The sequence below is a fragment of the Dreissena polymorpha genome, chromosome 2 (genome assembly GCF_020536995.1).
Source record: "Dreissena polymorpha isolate Duluth1 chromosome 2, UMN_Dpol_1.0, whole genome shotgun sequence".
Classification (NCBI taxonomy): domain Eukaryota; kingdom Metazoa; phylum Mollusca; class Bivalvia; order Myida; family Dreissenidae; genus Dreissena; species Dreissena polymorpha.
In genome coordinates this window covers 48,086,357-48,101,753 of record NC_068356.1, presented here as the reverse complement: position 1 = coordinate 48,101,753, position 15,397 = coordinate 48,086,357, and the positions used below count along the sequence as shown (strand labels likewise).

General features: G+C 36.5%; 1 protein-coding gene across 1 annotated transcript in view; it reads left to right on the top strand.

Annotated features, from left to right (window-relative positions):
• The first annotated feature begins 8,351 nt into the window (after window positions 1-8,351).
• Window positions 8,352-15,397, top strand: part of LOC127869715 (lysosomal-trafficking regulator-like) — a 140,056-nt gene continuing 133,010 nt past the window's right edge. The window contains exons 1-3 of the mRNA XM_052412371.1: window positions 8,352-8,452; window positions 8,868-8,995; window positions 9,719-9,795. Coding sequence (XP_052268331.1) covers window positions 8,873-8,995; window positions 9,719-9,795 — 200 coding nt within the window. The 5' untranslated portion in view covers window positions 8,352-8,452; window positions 8,868-8,872. The remainder of the gene's footprint in view (window positions 8,453-8,867; window positions 8,996-9,718; window positions 9,796-15,397) is intronic.

Below are 15,397 nucleotides of genomic sequence, written 5' to 3'. Positions count from 1 at the left end.
GGTCAGATGATTTTTCACAAAGTTATGGCCCTTTGAAATTTTCCATTAACTGTACATATAGTGCAATTCTTGTCCGGGCTATTTCTCAGCAACTAATGACCGGAATTCCATGAAACTTTATGGGAAGCTTCACTACCAAGAGAAGATGTGCATATTATCAGCCGGTTCTGGTTGGATGCTTTTTCACAGAGTTATGGCCCTTTGAAATTTTCCATTGTACATATAGTGCAATTCTTGTCCGAGCTATTTCTCAGCATCATATTACGGGAATTCAATGAATCTTTATGGGAAGCTTCACTACCAACAGGAGATGTGCATTTTATCAGCCGGTTATGGTGGCATGATTTTTCACAGAGTTATGGCCCTTTGAAATTTTCTATAAACTGTACATATAGTGCAATTCTTGTCCGGGCTATTTCTCCCCAACTACTGACTGGAATTCAATGAAGCTTTATTGGAAGCTTAACTACCTTGAGGAGATGCGAATGTTATTTGTGGGTTCTGGTTAGATGATTTATTTAGAGAGTTATGGCCCTTTGAAATTTTTAAGTTGCTAAACCATCCATCGTATTATTTTGTCCAAAGTTATGCCCCTCAAGACGTTTCCTTTTATCTGAATATAAAGTGCAATATTATGACAAAAAAAAACATTTGGGGAGCATCATCCGTCTCCGACGGTTTCTTGTTGTTCATTATGTTATAAATTGTTCAAGATATTTTCAAATACTGTAGTATGAATTTACTTTCATTCTTTTAATCGAACGAAAAATAAAAATCTTTTTGTGGAAGAGAGATTTACTAACAAATGCTTGATCTTTTGGTTGAGGTGGCTGTTTTGTAAATGTTTGGACGGGTACTGGTTTGAAAAGCCTCTGAGAATTTAACATTTGTTATCAGGGGTTGGCCTAGGGTCAAATTTTAGGGAGAAGTTTCTTCTCTCTTTAGTGGCATATAAGGAGAAGTGAGCAGAGGTAAAGGAAAAGTCATGTTTTTTGGTATTTCTTATCTATCTTTTAAAAAATTGCATAATTTTACCATTTTAAATCACTGAATATGAAACGTAAATTCAGTGTCCTGCTCTTTCAATTATCGTAATTATGAAAATACAGCATTACATTAGCCGACTTTCGGCAAAACAGTCGCCCTCTCTGCTGACCCCTGGTTATAATAATTACTTGAATGAACTTTTCTTTACTTATGAGAACTTTTTGCTATAACACATTTTCTGTATTGTAGCATAGATAGATATATTTAAAATGCAAATGAATTGTAACTAAAATTTGAGATGATCATACAAATTTGTTTAGAAAACTGCAGGCTGTTCTTGGACAACACTTGCAGCATATGACATAAGACCCATTTTCGCATGGCATGGTTCCAAAAGACTTAAAGTAGAGTTTTAAGTGTGTGAAATATCAACATTATTAACTTGTCTGTGGATACGAATTCAAAATGTGACTGTCCACAAACATTCACAAAAAATGAATTGAGGCTTCAGTGTTAAGTGTTATTGAATGAACGGGTGCTCCTTGTATAAATGAATTATCCATTGGTTATAAGTCTAATTTCACTAATAGTCTCGAAACCTTAAAATTATTATTTTTGCACCCATTAAGTCATTAGAAAAATGACAGTAAAAATCTACTGACGCAAAACGTAACAAAACTTACATTGCATTTCAGTGATGTGTGTTAAGTATCCACAAATTTCTCTTTCAAACACAATTTATTGTAAGAAAAAGGGCAATCTTTGTGAAAACCTTTTTAGCTCACCTGATTGCTCAGGTGAGCTTTTGTGACCAGTCTTTGTCCGTCGTCAGTCCGTCCATCCACATTTGTTCGTAAACACTCTAGAGGCCACATTTATTGTCCGATCTTCATGAAACTTGGTCAGAAGCTTTGTCCCAATGAAATCTCGGTTGAGTTTGAAACTGGGTCGTGCCGGGTCAAAACTAGGTCGCTAGGTCAAAAAAACAAACAAACTTGTAAACACTGTAGAAGTCACATTTCATGCCCAATTTTTATGTAACTTTGTCAAAATGTTTGTCTTAATGATATGTTGGTTGAGTTCAAAAGTGGTTCCGGTCCGTTGAAAAACATGGCCGCCAGTGGGCGGGGCAGTTTTCCTTATTTGGCTATAAAGAAACCTTGTAAACACTCTAGAAGTCACAATTTTTGCCCACACAATTTTTGCCCAATCATCATGAAAGTTTGTCAAAACATTGGTTTTATTGATATCTCGGAGGAGTTCGAAAATGGTCCAGATCGGTGAAAAAACATGGCCGCCAGTGGGCGGGGCATTTTTCTCTATATGTATATAGTGAAAACATGTGAATACTCAGAGAAGTCGCATTTTTGGCCCAATTTTCATGAAATTTGGTTGGAACATTTGTTTCCTTGATATGAGAGTTGAGTTCGAAAATGGTTCTGGTCAGTTGAATAACATGGCTGCCAGGGGGGGGGGGGGGGGGGGGGGGCAGTTTTCCATATTTGGCTATAGAGAAACCTTGTTAACACTCTAGAAGTCACAATTTTTTCCCAATCATCATGAAAGTTGGTCAAAACATTGTTTTATTGATATATGGGACGAGTTCGAAAATGGTCCAGATCGGTGAAAAAACATGGCCACCAGTGGGCGGGGCATTTTTCTCTATATGTATATAGTGAAAACATGTGAACACTCTAGAAGTCACATTTTTGGCCCAATTTTCATGAAATTTGGTCAGAACATTTGTTTCCTTGATATGAGAGTTGAGTTCGAAAATGGTTCTGGTCAGTTGAATAACATGGCTGCCGGGGGGGGGGCAGGGGTGGCAGTTTTCCTTCTTTGGCTTTAGAGAAACCTTGTAAACACTCTAGAAGTCACAATTTTTGCCCAATAATCATGACAGTTGGACAAAACTTTGGTTTTATTGATATCTCAGACGAGTTAAACAATTGTCCAGATCGGTGAAAAAACATGGCCTCCAGTGGGCGGGGCATTTTTCTCTATATGTATATAGTGAAAACATGTGAACACTCTAGAAGTCACATTTTTGGCCCAATTTTCATGAAATTTGGTCAGAACATTTGTTTCCTTGATATGAGAGTTGATTTCGAAAATGGTTCCGGTCTGTTGAATAACATGGCTGCCGGGGGGGGGGCAGTCAGTTTTCTTATATTTATTTAGTAAAAAAAGCTTGTGAACACTCTAGAAGTCACATTTTTTGTCCAATCATCATGAAACTTTATGAAAAGATTGGTTTTGTATATATCACATAATTAATGCCATAATTATTGCTCTTAGATTGTCCAAATTTTCATTATATTATACAAAATCCTTGTAAACACTCTAGAGGTCACAATTTTGTTTCAGATTTTATGAATCTTGGTCATAATATTTATTTTTGTAAGCAAAGTTTGATGTTTGGAAAGGGGGGTCTACTCAAAATAAAGGTCACCAGGTCAAATCTTACAAAAAACAAAAACACTCCATATGCCAGAGTTTTGATTCAATAATGATGAAACTTGACCAGGATGTTTGTCTGGACAATATCTAGGTCAAGTTTGACGTTTGGTTAAGATTGAATGAATCGACTCCTCTCAGGTGAGCGAACTAGGGCCATCTTGGCCCTCTTGTTTATTTTTTAAATGCATGTGAATGCCTTGTATTCATTCTTCTTCAGCAATAAAAATGATGCTCTATATTTGTGCGCTCAACTTAAATACAATAATTGTGCTAAACAAATCTGCTAATGCAATTCCTAATTATTACAGCTAGGTTGTTGTGTTATATTTAAATATACAATGTAGATGCTTTTTGTAAGCATATTTCACATAGTAAAGGATTTATTTGACTCAATTTGACACTTAAAACTTATTTGCTACCAATTTCTGTTTTATTTCAATGATTATTTTATGTTGTGTGCCTTTTGCAGAATTTTAAGGCAAAGTTGCTTTTATCTGGTTGCATTATAAGGACATCTACATGATAGATGTAGTTAAAAAAATTTGACATGAAACTTGTTGTGTATACAGATTTTTGTTTTATTTCATTAATTGTGTTGTGTTATGTTCTTTTTATACGCCCGTATAAAATACGGGACGTATTATGTGAAACCCCTTGGCGGGCGGCGGGCGGCGGGCGGAAGGCATCACTTTGTCCGGACTCTAATTCAAATTGTATTCATCCGATCTTCACCAAACTTGGTCAGCAGTTGCATCTAGTTGATATCTAGGCCAAGTTCGAATATGGGTCATGCCGGGTCAAAAACTAGGTCATAGGGTCAATAAGTGCATTTTCAAAGGGGCCACTTTGTCCGGACTCTATTTCAAATTGTATTCATCCGATCTTCATCAAACTTGGTCAGCAGTTGCATCTAGTTGATATATAGGCCAAGTTCGAATATGGGTCATGCCGGGTCAAAAACTAGGTCATAGGGTCAATTAGTGCATTTTCAACGGCGCCACTTTGTCGGGACTCTAATTCAAATAGTTTTCATCCGATCTTCACCAAACTTGCTCAGAAGTTGAGTCTAGACAATATCTAGGCCAAGTTGGAATATGGGTCATGCCGGGTCAAAAACTAGGTCATGGGGTCACTTAGTGCATTTCAAGGATTTCATGGTGTCCGCTCTCTAAATGAAGTAGTTTTCACCCGATCTTCACCAAATTTCGTCAAAAGTTGTGTCTATATGATATGTAGGTCAGGTTTAAATATGGGTCATGCCGGGTCAAAAACTAGGTCACGAGGTTACTTAGTGCATTTCAAGCATTTAGCATGGTGTCCGCTCTCTAATTGAAGTAGTTTTCATCTGATCTTCACCTAATTTGGTTACAAGTTGTGTCTAGATGATATGTAGGTCAAGTTCGAATATGGGTCATGCCCGGTCAAAAACGAGGTCACATGGTGCATTTAAAGCATTTAGCATGGTGTCCGCTCTCTAATTGAAGTAGTTTTCATCTGATCTTCACCAAATTTAGTCAGATGTTACATCTAAATGATATCTAGGTCAAGTTCAAATATGGGTCATGCCAAGTCAATAACTAGGTCTTGAGGTCACTTAGTGCATTTCAAGCATTGAGCATGGTGTCCAAAACCTTCGAACGGGCGTATCTTGTGACAGTTTGGCACTCTTGTTAAAAAGTTACTTTTAGGGAAAATCAGTTTTGAAGTGCTGCACTATAAGAAGATATATATTGTTTTCAAATGTATGTTTAAACGTTAATGAGGTTTTAATTAGCATTTAGCACTTAATGTTTATTTTGTATAGCCAAGCCATTGTTTAGACTGACAGCTGAGATGGCCTTGTCTTGAAGCTACTTTTGTCACGAGATTAAATTATTTCACTCCAGTTTTCTGATCATTCAGGTAGAAAATATAAATGTTATATTTACCAACCAGAAACTTAGTCCAGTGCAACTGTTGTTGAAACAAAAAATATTAATTTAATAAGGCTGTTGTATAATATAAAGCACATTTATATATTTGATGCATCTGTATTGTGTTTAATGCTTTTAAATGTATCCTATTATATTATACGTTATTATGGCAAATGTATAATGGTACATATATACTGTGGTAAAATGCACTTGTTTCAGTTAATTCAACCTTTGGTATTATACATGATTAGGGCAATTTTTTTTTGTATTTTTTATACATTATACTATTGAAAAGAAAAAAATATAAATAAAAGTTCAAACTCATATAAGTGTTAATATTTATTGTTCCTTCGAAGAAGAGGAAGAACATGTATATTGCTTTGCTGGATGTCGGTCTGCCTTTAGACCAGTTCGTTTCCGATCAATAACTCGGCAAAGAATTGACCGATTGTCTTGATACTTCACATGTGCATTGGCCTTGGACAGTAGATGACCCCTATTGAAAATCGTTTCCGATCAAGAACTCGTCAAACTTGGACAGTAGATGACCCCTATTGATATTGATGTCACAAGGTCAATGTCACTGTCGCAATACGTGTGAAAACCGTTTCCGATAAATAACTCGCCAACGAATTGACCGACTGGCTTGATACTTCACATTGACATTTGACAGTAGATGATTCCTATGGAAATTTGGGTCACTACGTCAAAGGTCAAGGTCACTGTAAAAATAAGTGTGAAAATTGTTTATGATCAATAACTCAACGAATCGAGCGATTTGCTTGATACTTCCCATGTGCATTGGTCTTGGACAGTAAATGACCCCTATTGAAATTGGGGTTACTAGGTCAAATGTCAAGGTCACTGTCACATTAAGTATGAACATTGTTTTCGACCAACAACTAAAATTAAAACAATAAATTGAACGATTTGCTTGATACGTCACATATGCATTGGCCTCGGAGATGACCCCTATTGATTTTGGGGACACTTGTCCAAAGCCTTGTTGTTTTGTTGTTGTTGTTGTTGTTGTTTTTTTTTTGGGGGGGGGGGGGGGGCATATGTCTCCGACCGCGGAACTCTTGTTATACTCAATAGTGACGTGTGATACTAATTAAAGAGTTTCATCGAACTGTACACAAATTGCCATGACTGCATTTCATCTTTAAAGAAGACTAACCCGTTTACAGCAGCATGGATAAGCTGACCTGACCAAGGAATGCGCTCATGATGATCTGGTTTGGGGAATGGTCTCGTTTGGTCCGTGTTCAACAATTTGTTTGAAATAAAGCTCCACCCATGACGCGTTGCAGATTGCCAGGCAGCTTCAGAGGAGAGACCTTTGTGTGACCTTATTACAAAGTTACTCATATCGTTATGGTCTACCGCATACGCAGGGCAAAAGTGCAACAATACATATAATACGAGGAGGACTTATAATAAAAAGTGTGCATATGAAACCGGAAAGCAAACGGGTGTTACATTTGGCAGTTAAAATCGTATAGTGGTCCTCAAATATGTTTGTTCAAATCACGTCTCTGTGGTCAAAATTATCTGCGCTCAGGGGTGATATGAAAGATTTTATTTAGACCTGTGAAGCATACGATTACACCAAATTATCTTCTCTGACATCCCAAAACCCACAATATCGATATAAAGTAAAAGAGATCAGATATAGTCTGTATAAACTATTTAAGATTTGTCTGTGTGCCCGTCGTTCCGTCTGTGTGTCTATTATGATCAGTGTATGTCGAGTACCCAGTGTCGTGCATTTTGCGGTGTGCTAAGTCGACTTTTAATATCTTCATTCATATATTTAAAATGAGGACTTTTTATGATATGTATGTACGATTAAATCATACATTTTATATCAGAGCCGTTCTAACTAACACTGTCGTTAGACGTCTTTAGTTATACATTAACATAGACGTGTTTCTTTCTCTGCAATAACAGGGAAAAAAACATTTAATTATCTGCCTAATCCGCGGGAAATCGCGGCAATATGCCTTATATATAGGTCGGAATAAGTTTGCCAACCATTCGAACCCTCATGTAAACCCGAGAAGTGCGACAAACCAACCAAGGCAAAGGGCACAATGGATTTTCTGCTCGATCTGTCATCACGGCATGTTTTCAAGATCTCCACAAAAGACGTGTCAACAAGTATTGATTTTTCCAAGAAACGGACTCGTTTTTTTAGCTTCTCTGTGTAATCAATTTAAGCAGGGTTACATGTTATTGTTTGTATGGGTCCCCGATTCAAGTAAAAATGTTTTTTACTTCTGACGTTTTATGGTGTCCAACATTTACATTAGAAAGATATGTATCCTTTATGTGTTCCGAACAGGTTTATTGTGCATCAATTTGAGTAAAGATCGCGATGGCGTATAGTGGGTATGGTGTCTGCCTAGCGATCGGGGGTTCACGGGTTCGATCACCACTCTGAGAGCGTACTTTAGATCTCCCCTATAGACACTAAGTTAAGTACTGGTGCAAATCCCAGGAAACGGACACAAGAGCGTTTTAAATAAGCATTAGGCTTTCTATGTAATGAGAAGCTAATGTAATCTTATAATTATTATTATACGTAATATATTTTCTATTTTAACAAGTTTACCGTACGAGATAATGTGTGCTTAACCCGAAGATGCTTAAAACTGGCCCAGTACAACTCAACCCAACAAATAACGCTTCCTATTTTTGCAACTTCTTCCCCATGTCCACAAACCGGCTCTTCATTAACTGGTCACAAGTCGCGTAAGGTCAGGGACGTATTTACACCTGTTTGTATAGGTTCCTGGTCAGATCCAACACCATATCTATGTAAAAGTACATTTTATTTTTAACCTACGTTCATAAAAAATATCAGTCTTACACAAATCTCGTCTTACATTACATTAAAGTATGGTGTGAATGCAACTCTGCTGGGAGATTGACACAATTTGATTGTCGAAATGAGATATAGTCGTACATTTAGATATTTAATAGTGTGCTGTAACCTTCTTGATAATAAACGGTTACCGCCCCTTTTGCAATATGGCTGTCAAAGTTTCAGCGACAGGAAAGAATATTGATATTACGCGAATAACACGGTAGGTGCTTATGTTTTAATGCTTATGTTTATATATTTAATGTTGATACATCGGCTATGAACAAGTTCCAACGTTGACAGCAATTCTTCAAGAATAATAACGCTTATATTTCTTCAGTCTATTTGTTTGCCCTAGTTTGTTTGAAAAAGTCAACAGATTAATTCGGCAACACGGTCGGTTGATCCTATTGCTAAGTATTAGCAGTCATGTGGCTGTGTTAATTTGAATAATAATTCAGTAATTATTTATCATGATAAAACTTTAAGCCAGCATACAATATGTCAATTACAATAATTAAACTGTAAAGATGTATTCTATAAAAATGATACAATAACTGAACTTATAACTTTAAAGTTTGCAGATTAAAAAAATTATGTTAGTAGAAACAAATCTTATCATATGTGCTCTGCGTCAGATACAATGTCTGAGTTAGATGGGACCAGCAAGGGCACCAATATGCCCCACCTGCCGTGCCTGCGCGAGGTCTGGGAGATCTACATACAGGCTGTCAAGAGTCAAAACCAGTCAGCAAGCAATGTTGAGGTGGGTGCATATGAGCCTTGTTCTTGGGAAAACTAGGATTAATGCATGTGCAAGTATTGTCCCCGATTAGCCGACGTGCAAAATATTGGTGTACTGCGACCTAACCAATATTGGGTCAATTTTCCAATATGGCGGATACAGCGTACGAAAGAAAAACTAAGTCAATAAAAAGCAATTATTTATTGCTTTAATGGTACCATTAGGATGAGTTTGTGGTTTAGACAGGTAAACTTTAATAAGTTCTTGCAGTTTCAGTGTTCCTTAACCCTTGCATTGTTGATAACATTTTGCACCCATGGACAAGAGAGAGCGCATTGCAACTCTCAGCAGCCCATTGGGTTATAAAGCTGAGAGTTGAATTATTGCAACTACTCTTCACCTTAAGTGGATTTTCATTTAGTAGGGGCAAGAAAGGGATTAGTGATTGTAAGTTTTAGGTATATATTTTATACTGAATATAATTATGATAAATATTATTATAATTTTATGTATCCTATTTAAATGATATCGTGAATTTTGAGGTAATATATTGTAAAACTTTACTCTTCTAATATAAATAATAACCATACATTATATTATCATGTCCGGCTTGGGTATGCCTTCATCGCCAGGTGTGGTCTCTGTATCTTCAGTCATTGAGTTTTTGTGATGATATCCTGAAATTATAACCAGATACATGTGTTAATTAACATAATCATTAATGTTATATTTGTTATTTTGTAGAAGCAGTCAAGTCTGCTAGATTTGTTATTATGCCTTTGTGCCAAGGAAATGAAACATGGACCTCTTCCAAACTTCAGGTAGGTACCAGTGTCTATGTAAGCCTTGTTCTGGGAAAACTGGGCTTAATGCATGTGCATAGTGTGTCATCCCAAATCAGTCTGTGCAGCCTGTGGGCAACAGATAACGTACATGCATTAAGCGTTTTTTTCCTGAATGAATCTCATTTTATGTTACAATTTGAATTCTGTTGGAGATATATGTTTTTTTAACCAGGTTTTCCGAAGGAAAAAACTGGTTATTAGATTGGCGAATGCGGGCGGGCTGGCTGGCTGGCGGGCTGGCTGGCTGGCGGGCTGGCGGGCTGGCGGAATAAGCTTGTCCGGGCCATAACTATGTCGTTCATTGTCAGATTTTAAAATCATTTGGCACATTTGTTCACCATCATTGGACGGTGTGTCGCGCGAAATAATTACGTCGATATCTCCAAGGTCAAGGTCACACTTTGAGTTCAAAGGTCAAAAATGGCCATAAATGAGCTTGTCCGAGCCATAACTATGTCGTTCATCGTCAGATTTTAAAATCATTTGGCACATTTGTTCACCATCATTGGACGGTGTGTCGCGCGAAATAATTACGTCGATATCTCCAAGGTCAAGGTCACACTTTGAGTTCAAAGGTCAAAAATGGCCATAAATGAGCTTGTCCTGGCCATAACTATGTCATTTATTGTGAGATTTTAAAATCATTTGGCACATTTGTTCACCATCATGGGACGGTGTGTCCCACGAAAGAATCACGTCAATATCTCCAATGTCAAGGTCGCCACGACTAAAAATAGATTTAAAAAAAAAAAAAAAACTTACAAAGGGGCATACATGCCATACGTCCCGGATTGTCCGGGACAGTCCCGGAAATGAAGAACTTGTCCCGCTGTCCCGGAAATCTGTCAAATGTCCCGGAATTTACAAAATCCATATATACATGTACCTTTTCTTAGGCTTAACTGCACCTCGAATCTGTGTATATCTGCAGCGTCTCCATGACAATGCCTACCCGAATAGGCAGACTACGCTACGTGTCAAAATCGATCAATTAACAGGGGTCCTGTTATCATTTCGATTGTCTCACGTTCGCGGTCAAACCGAAAAGGCGACATTGTTTAATGTGGTTGTTAATTGACTTTAATCTACTACGTCATTATTTCCCGCTGCGCAAGGGCAAAGGATAGTTGTTCACACATATGAAGTCCAACATCGCTGAGTGAATAAAGGCGTATCAACAACTACGCGTTACACACCAGTCTTAATAACAATAACGCAGTGACGTCACCATCTATGTTTAGAACGCTTACACTGAAAACACGTGGCTTGTATCTAGTAACGGAAGTAGTAATGTTTAATTTGACGTTAATAGATCAAGTGTATTTCGGATAGGCTTTCGAACTATTGCAATTAACGATGCGAAACAAAAAAAAAACGTATCAAAATGCATATGTCTATAAATATTGCTACATTTTATACATGTCCCGGAAAATCGGCAAAAGTCCCGGACAATTTAACTCAATGTCCCGGAATTGGTCTGCAAAATTATGGCATGTATGCAAAGGGGGTTAATTTTTTTTGGTCATTTCAAAAGTTCAGTTTGAGTTTTCTCCCTTTATCAGATTTTTTTTTCACAATGAAAACCTGGTTTTGTGACAATTTTGTCCCTTGTTAAATGATTGTTTTGTAATCTAAAGTAGCTTACATTAAATCATGTGGCTGATTTGGGAAAAAAGACATTTTTTACACATTTAAAAGAACATATGTCAAGTACTAAATAGATTATTCAAATACTTTTTTCGCTAAAATGCAAGTGAAAACCCACAAAGAAATAGATTGAGCAAAATATAAGCTATCTAATGATTTACACGCACAAAAAAATTGTTTTATTTTCAGAAAATAGATTTTCATTTTGCCTGATTTCTAAAAATAATGTGTATGTGTTAGATAACACGTTAATTCAGTTGTTGAATATTCCTTATAACTGAATATAAATAGTCTCTGATGCACAGGGTTGTACATTATTTATGCATGCTCTGTAGCATTTCCCCCGTTTTGATTGGACAGCAGTAAGTTATCAAATTTTTATGCCCCCGGTAGGGTGGCATATAGCATTTGAACTGTCTGTCCGTCCGTCTGTCCGTCCGTCTGTCCATCCATCCTAAAACTTTAACATTGGCCATAACTTTTGCAATATTAAGAAAGCAACTTGATATTTGGCATGCATGTGTATCTCATGGACAGAGCTCCAGATAATTTTTTCAGCCGAGGGGTATTTCACTCATGAAATTTTTAATTGATGAGTAAAAATCAAAATCCGATAATTTTAAGGAGAATTTATTTTCAAAGGATCAGAATTAATAACACACTGTACATGTAATGTTAACTCGCTATAACAAGCAGTTTGTACACAATAAAGCAATCACTTTTGTTTTATTTAACAGTTTTTCTGATTTTTTTTTTGCCCTTGGCTTATAAGCAGCCATTAATCTCTTTTTTCCGTCTTGATTTGGCAAGCCACTGTTAAGCACACACTGTACAGCCACGATTAAAATCTTCTAAGCTTGGCCCACAAAACTTGTTTATTATATGTGTATTTTGGCGCCATTTAAAAAGGTGCTTGAAGGTAAAAGTTTTTTCCATAGTGCCACACAAGAGATCAACTGATAGCAAAAATTATATGCTTGAAGTTGGGTGATTCGGGTTTTATCCAATCTAATGTCAAATGTTTACACCATGAGCGTATATCGATGCTCAACAATGCAGCGGGAGCCCGTTGTATCAACATCGGCCTCTATCGTGGGCCAACATGAAATGATATCGTTCTGACTGAGGAGTAAATTAGGTTGGGAACCACATTCTATACATAGATGATGATATCACTACGTTTTTACCGGTGTGGACACAGTATCGGAACCCAGTCATGTTTACATGAATTTATGTGCATGTATAAACGGTTAATACGCATTGAAATTGCACACGATGCGTAATCCGAATTTAGTCAGGAGTTTTTTTACTCAACAAAATTTTAAGTCATGCGTTTTTTTAACCAGGTTTTCTGAAGGAAAAAACTGGTTATTAGATTGGCGAATGCGGGCGGGCTGGCTGGCTGGCGGGCGGGCGGGCGGAACAAGCTTGTTCGGGCCATAACTATGTCGTTCATTGTCAGATTTTAAAATCATTTGGCACATTTGTTCATTGTCTTTTTTGTCATGCGTATTTTACGCAAATACGCATCTTATCTGGCCCTCTGCTCATGGAGCTGCACATTTTGAGTGGTGAAAGGTCAAGGTCATCCTTCAAAGTCAAAGGTCAAAAGAAATAATTCCAAGGGAAGTAACAAGCTTTAAAGGGAGACAATTTCTATTTATCATTTTTCAGGTATAGATCTTTTTACAAGGGAAGTAATATTTTTTATTATATCCCTTTAAAAAATATTACTTCCCTTGTAAAAATTATCTGTACCTGCCAAATGATAAAAAATAAATAAATCAATAAAGGGGCGCAGTAGGGGGCATTGTGTTTCAGATGAACACATCTCTTGTTGAAATTGTAACAAACCAAATTGTATGGAGTGCTTCCATAAACTGGGTTATCTTTGTGTTTATTAAAATCCTTAAAATCATTTTTTTTTCAATAAAATTCAGAATTTACTTTGAAGAATGGAAGTCAAGATGACCTGGTATTGGATTGTATGGAAAATTGGTTTGAGCGCATTAATCACTTGTTTCTAACCTAGATGACTATGGTTCAAATCCAGTTCCTGGTAGCCTCACTAGCCTGTGAGTTTGTGGTCAACATACCAGACAGGTGGGGTTTCTTTTGGAAGGTACTCTCGGCTTTCCCTTACAACTCAAGACAACCCTGATATTGAAAAATCTTCCAGAAACAACAAAAAAGCTGGAAATTGCAGCTTTAATTTTAAAATTCATTCCAACTATCGTGTGTCTAGTAATTTTATTAGAAAGGAGTGCTGGCGCACACTTTGGGTAAATACATAATGTTGCCACTGGCTTGTAAAGGACCTCATGTATATATTCATATTGGGAAATTGATAAACTCCTGGATTATACAGATCAATAGGGGAATGGGTGAAATGGTGTTTATGTTGAGATGTTAGGTTTAGTTTATAACTTGGAAAAGGGCAATGAATAGAAATGTCTCTTTTATAATTTCCATTCATATAATTATGCTATTACAATATGATATAATCATTATAACAGTCGTTATACAATCTATTTCCGTGATGTAAGCGACACTGCTGAAATCAATGGAGCATGCGACTGTTGCAAAATGGCATGCAATGGTGATAATTGCGATTATTTGGGGTGTTGTTACAAGTTATCTTAATTGGTCGGCAGTTTTATTGCTACAGAGATAAGACAACATTGAAATATACCGACTCTGCGCTTAAATGTGAAGTGTTTGTCACAGTGTTCGAAGCCGATTCAAGACCGTTACATTGACAACCATGACAATCAAATAGGTAAGTATTGAGTGTTTTTTTAGAAAAATCGATTTCCAACACACAATCTATGCTGTGTGAACTCTTTATATCCTCAAAACTAATCAATTCATTCACTACCGAATGTACTATTTAAAAAAAGGTAAACATAGTTAAGCGCATGAAAATCAATTTGATATACACAAATGCTTATTTTATTTGACTGTTGTGTCATGGGCTCTATGTAGAAGGTCATATGCTAGCACACATTTATATTATTTATATACTACACATTAATTGATTACTATTAGTATAATATTAATAATATATTTCCCTTTTTGTATTTTAAGATTTTGTTTTCTGGTATTACAGAAAGCTGCTGAAGCACCCAAACTGTGGCAACTTATTCAGGCTGCTAAGAAAGTGTCAATCAACAAGACTAACAACTGATTTAATGTGCCTTTATTTAATGAACAATGTTAAATGTGTTGTTATTATTATTAATACTGATATTAAATCAATTCCTTTAACATACTGTAAAATGCTCAGTTTTTGTTTGTATTATAATAACATGATCTTCATTGCCCAATTGTAGCCCCAGTGTGGCAACAACTTTTTTGATTTGGCGAAAGTAAGTGGCGACAACTTTTTAAAGCCCGGAGGGAACCCTGATAATGCCAGTTTGACCTATTTCCTTTTAACATGCAGTCATCATTTTATGGTAGATACAGTTATAAATGTATCGTACTAAAAGCTTGTTCAGGCTTCACCTACTGTATCCTGTTTACTATTTAATTTGTTGTGTAATGTGTGTAAAAGTACTATAAGGTTTCTAGGTTATTAGGTCTTTGGGCATAGGGGTAAACACCATGTGAATGACTGATGATATATTGGTGGATTAAATATTTTCTTAGTAGAGGGAGATGCTTTTATAAATAGTGTAAATACAGTCTACTCTCGTTGTCTCGAAGTCGGCGGAAACAATAAAAAATATCGAGATAACGAGAGTTCGAGATATCCGATTAGGCGTTTCTAAGAAAAAATGAGACGAAAATTTACCTTGTTTTTAACATCTAAATACCTGCTAAGTTGTCTAACTAAAGCTGTCACTGTGTTGCATAATACTCTCTACTACCCTATCTATTACCTGATATAAACGTGGTTTTACGAGGCATGATTAAATTTGCTATTTAA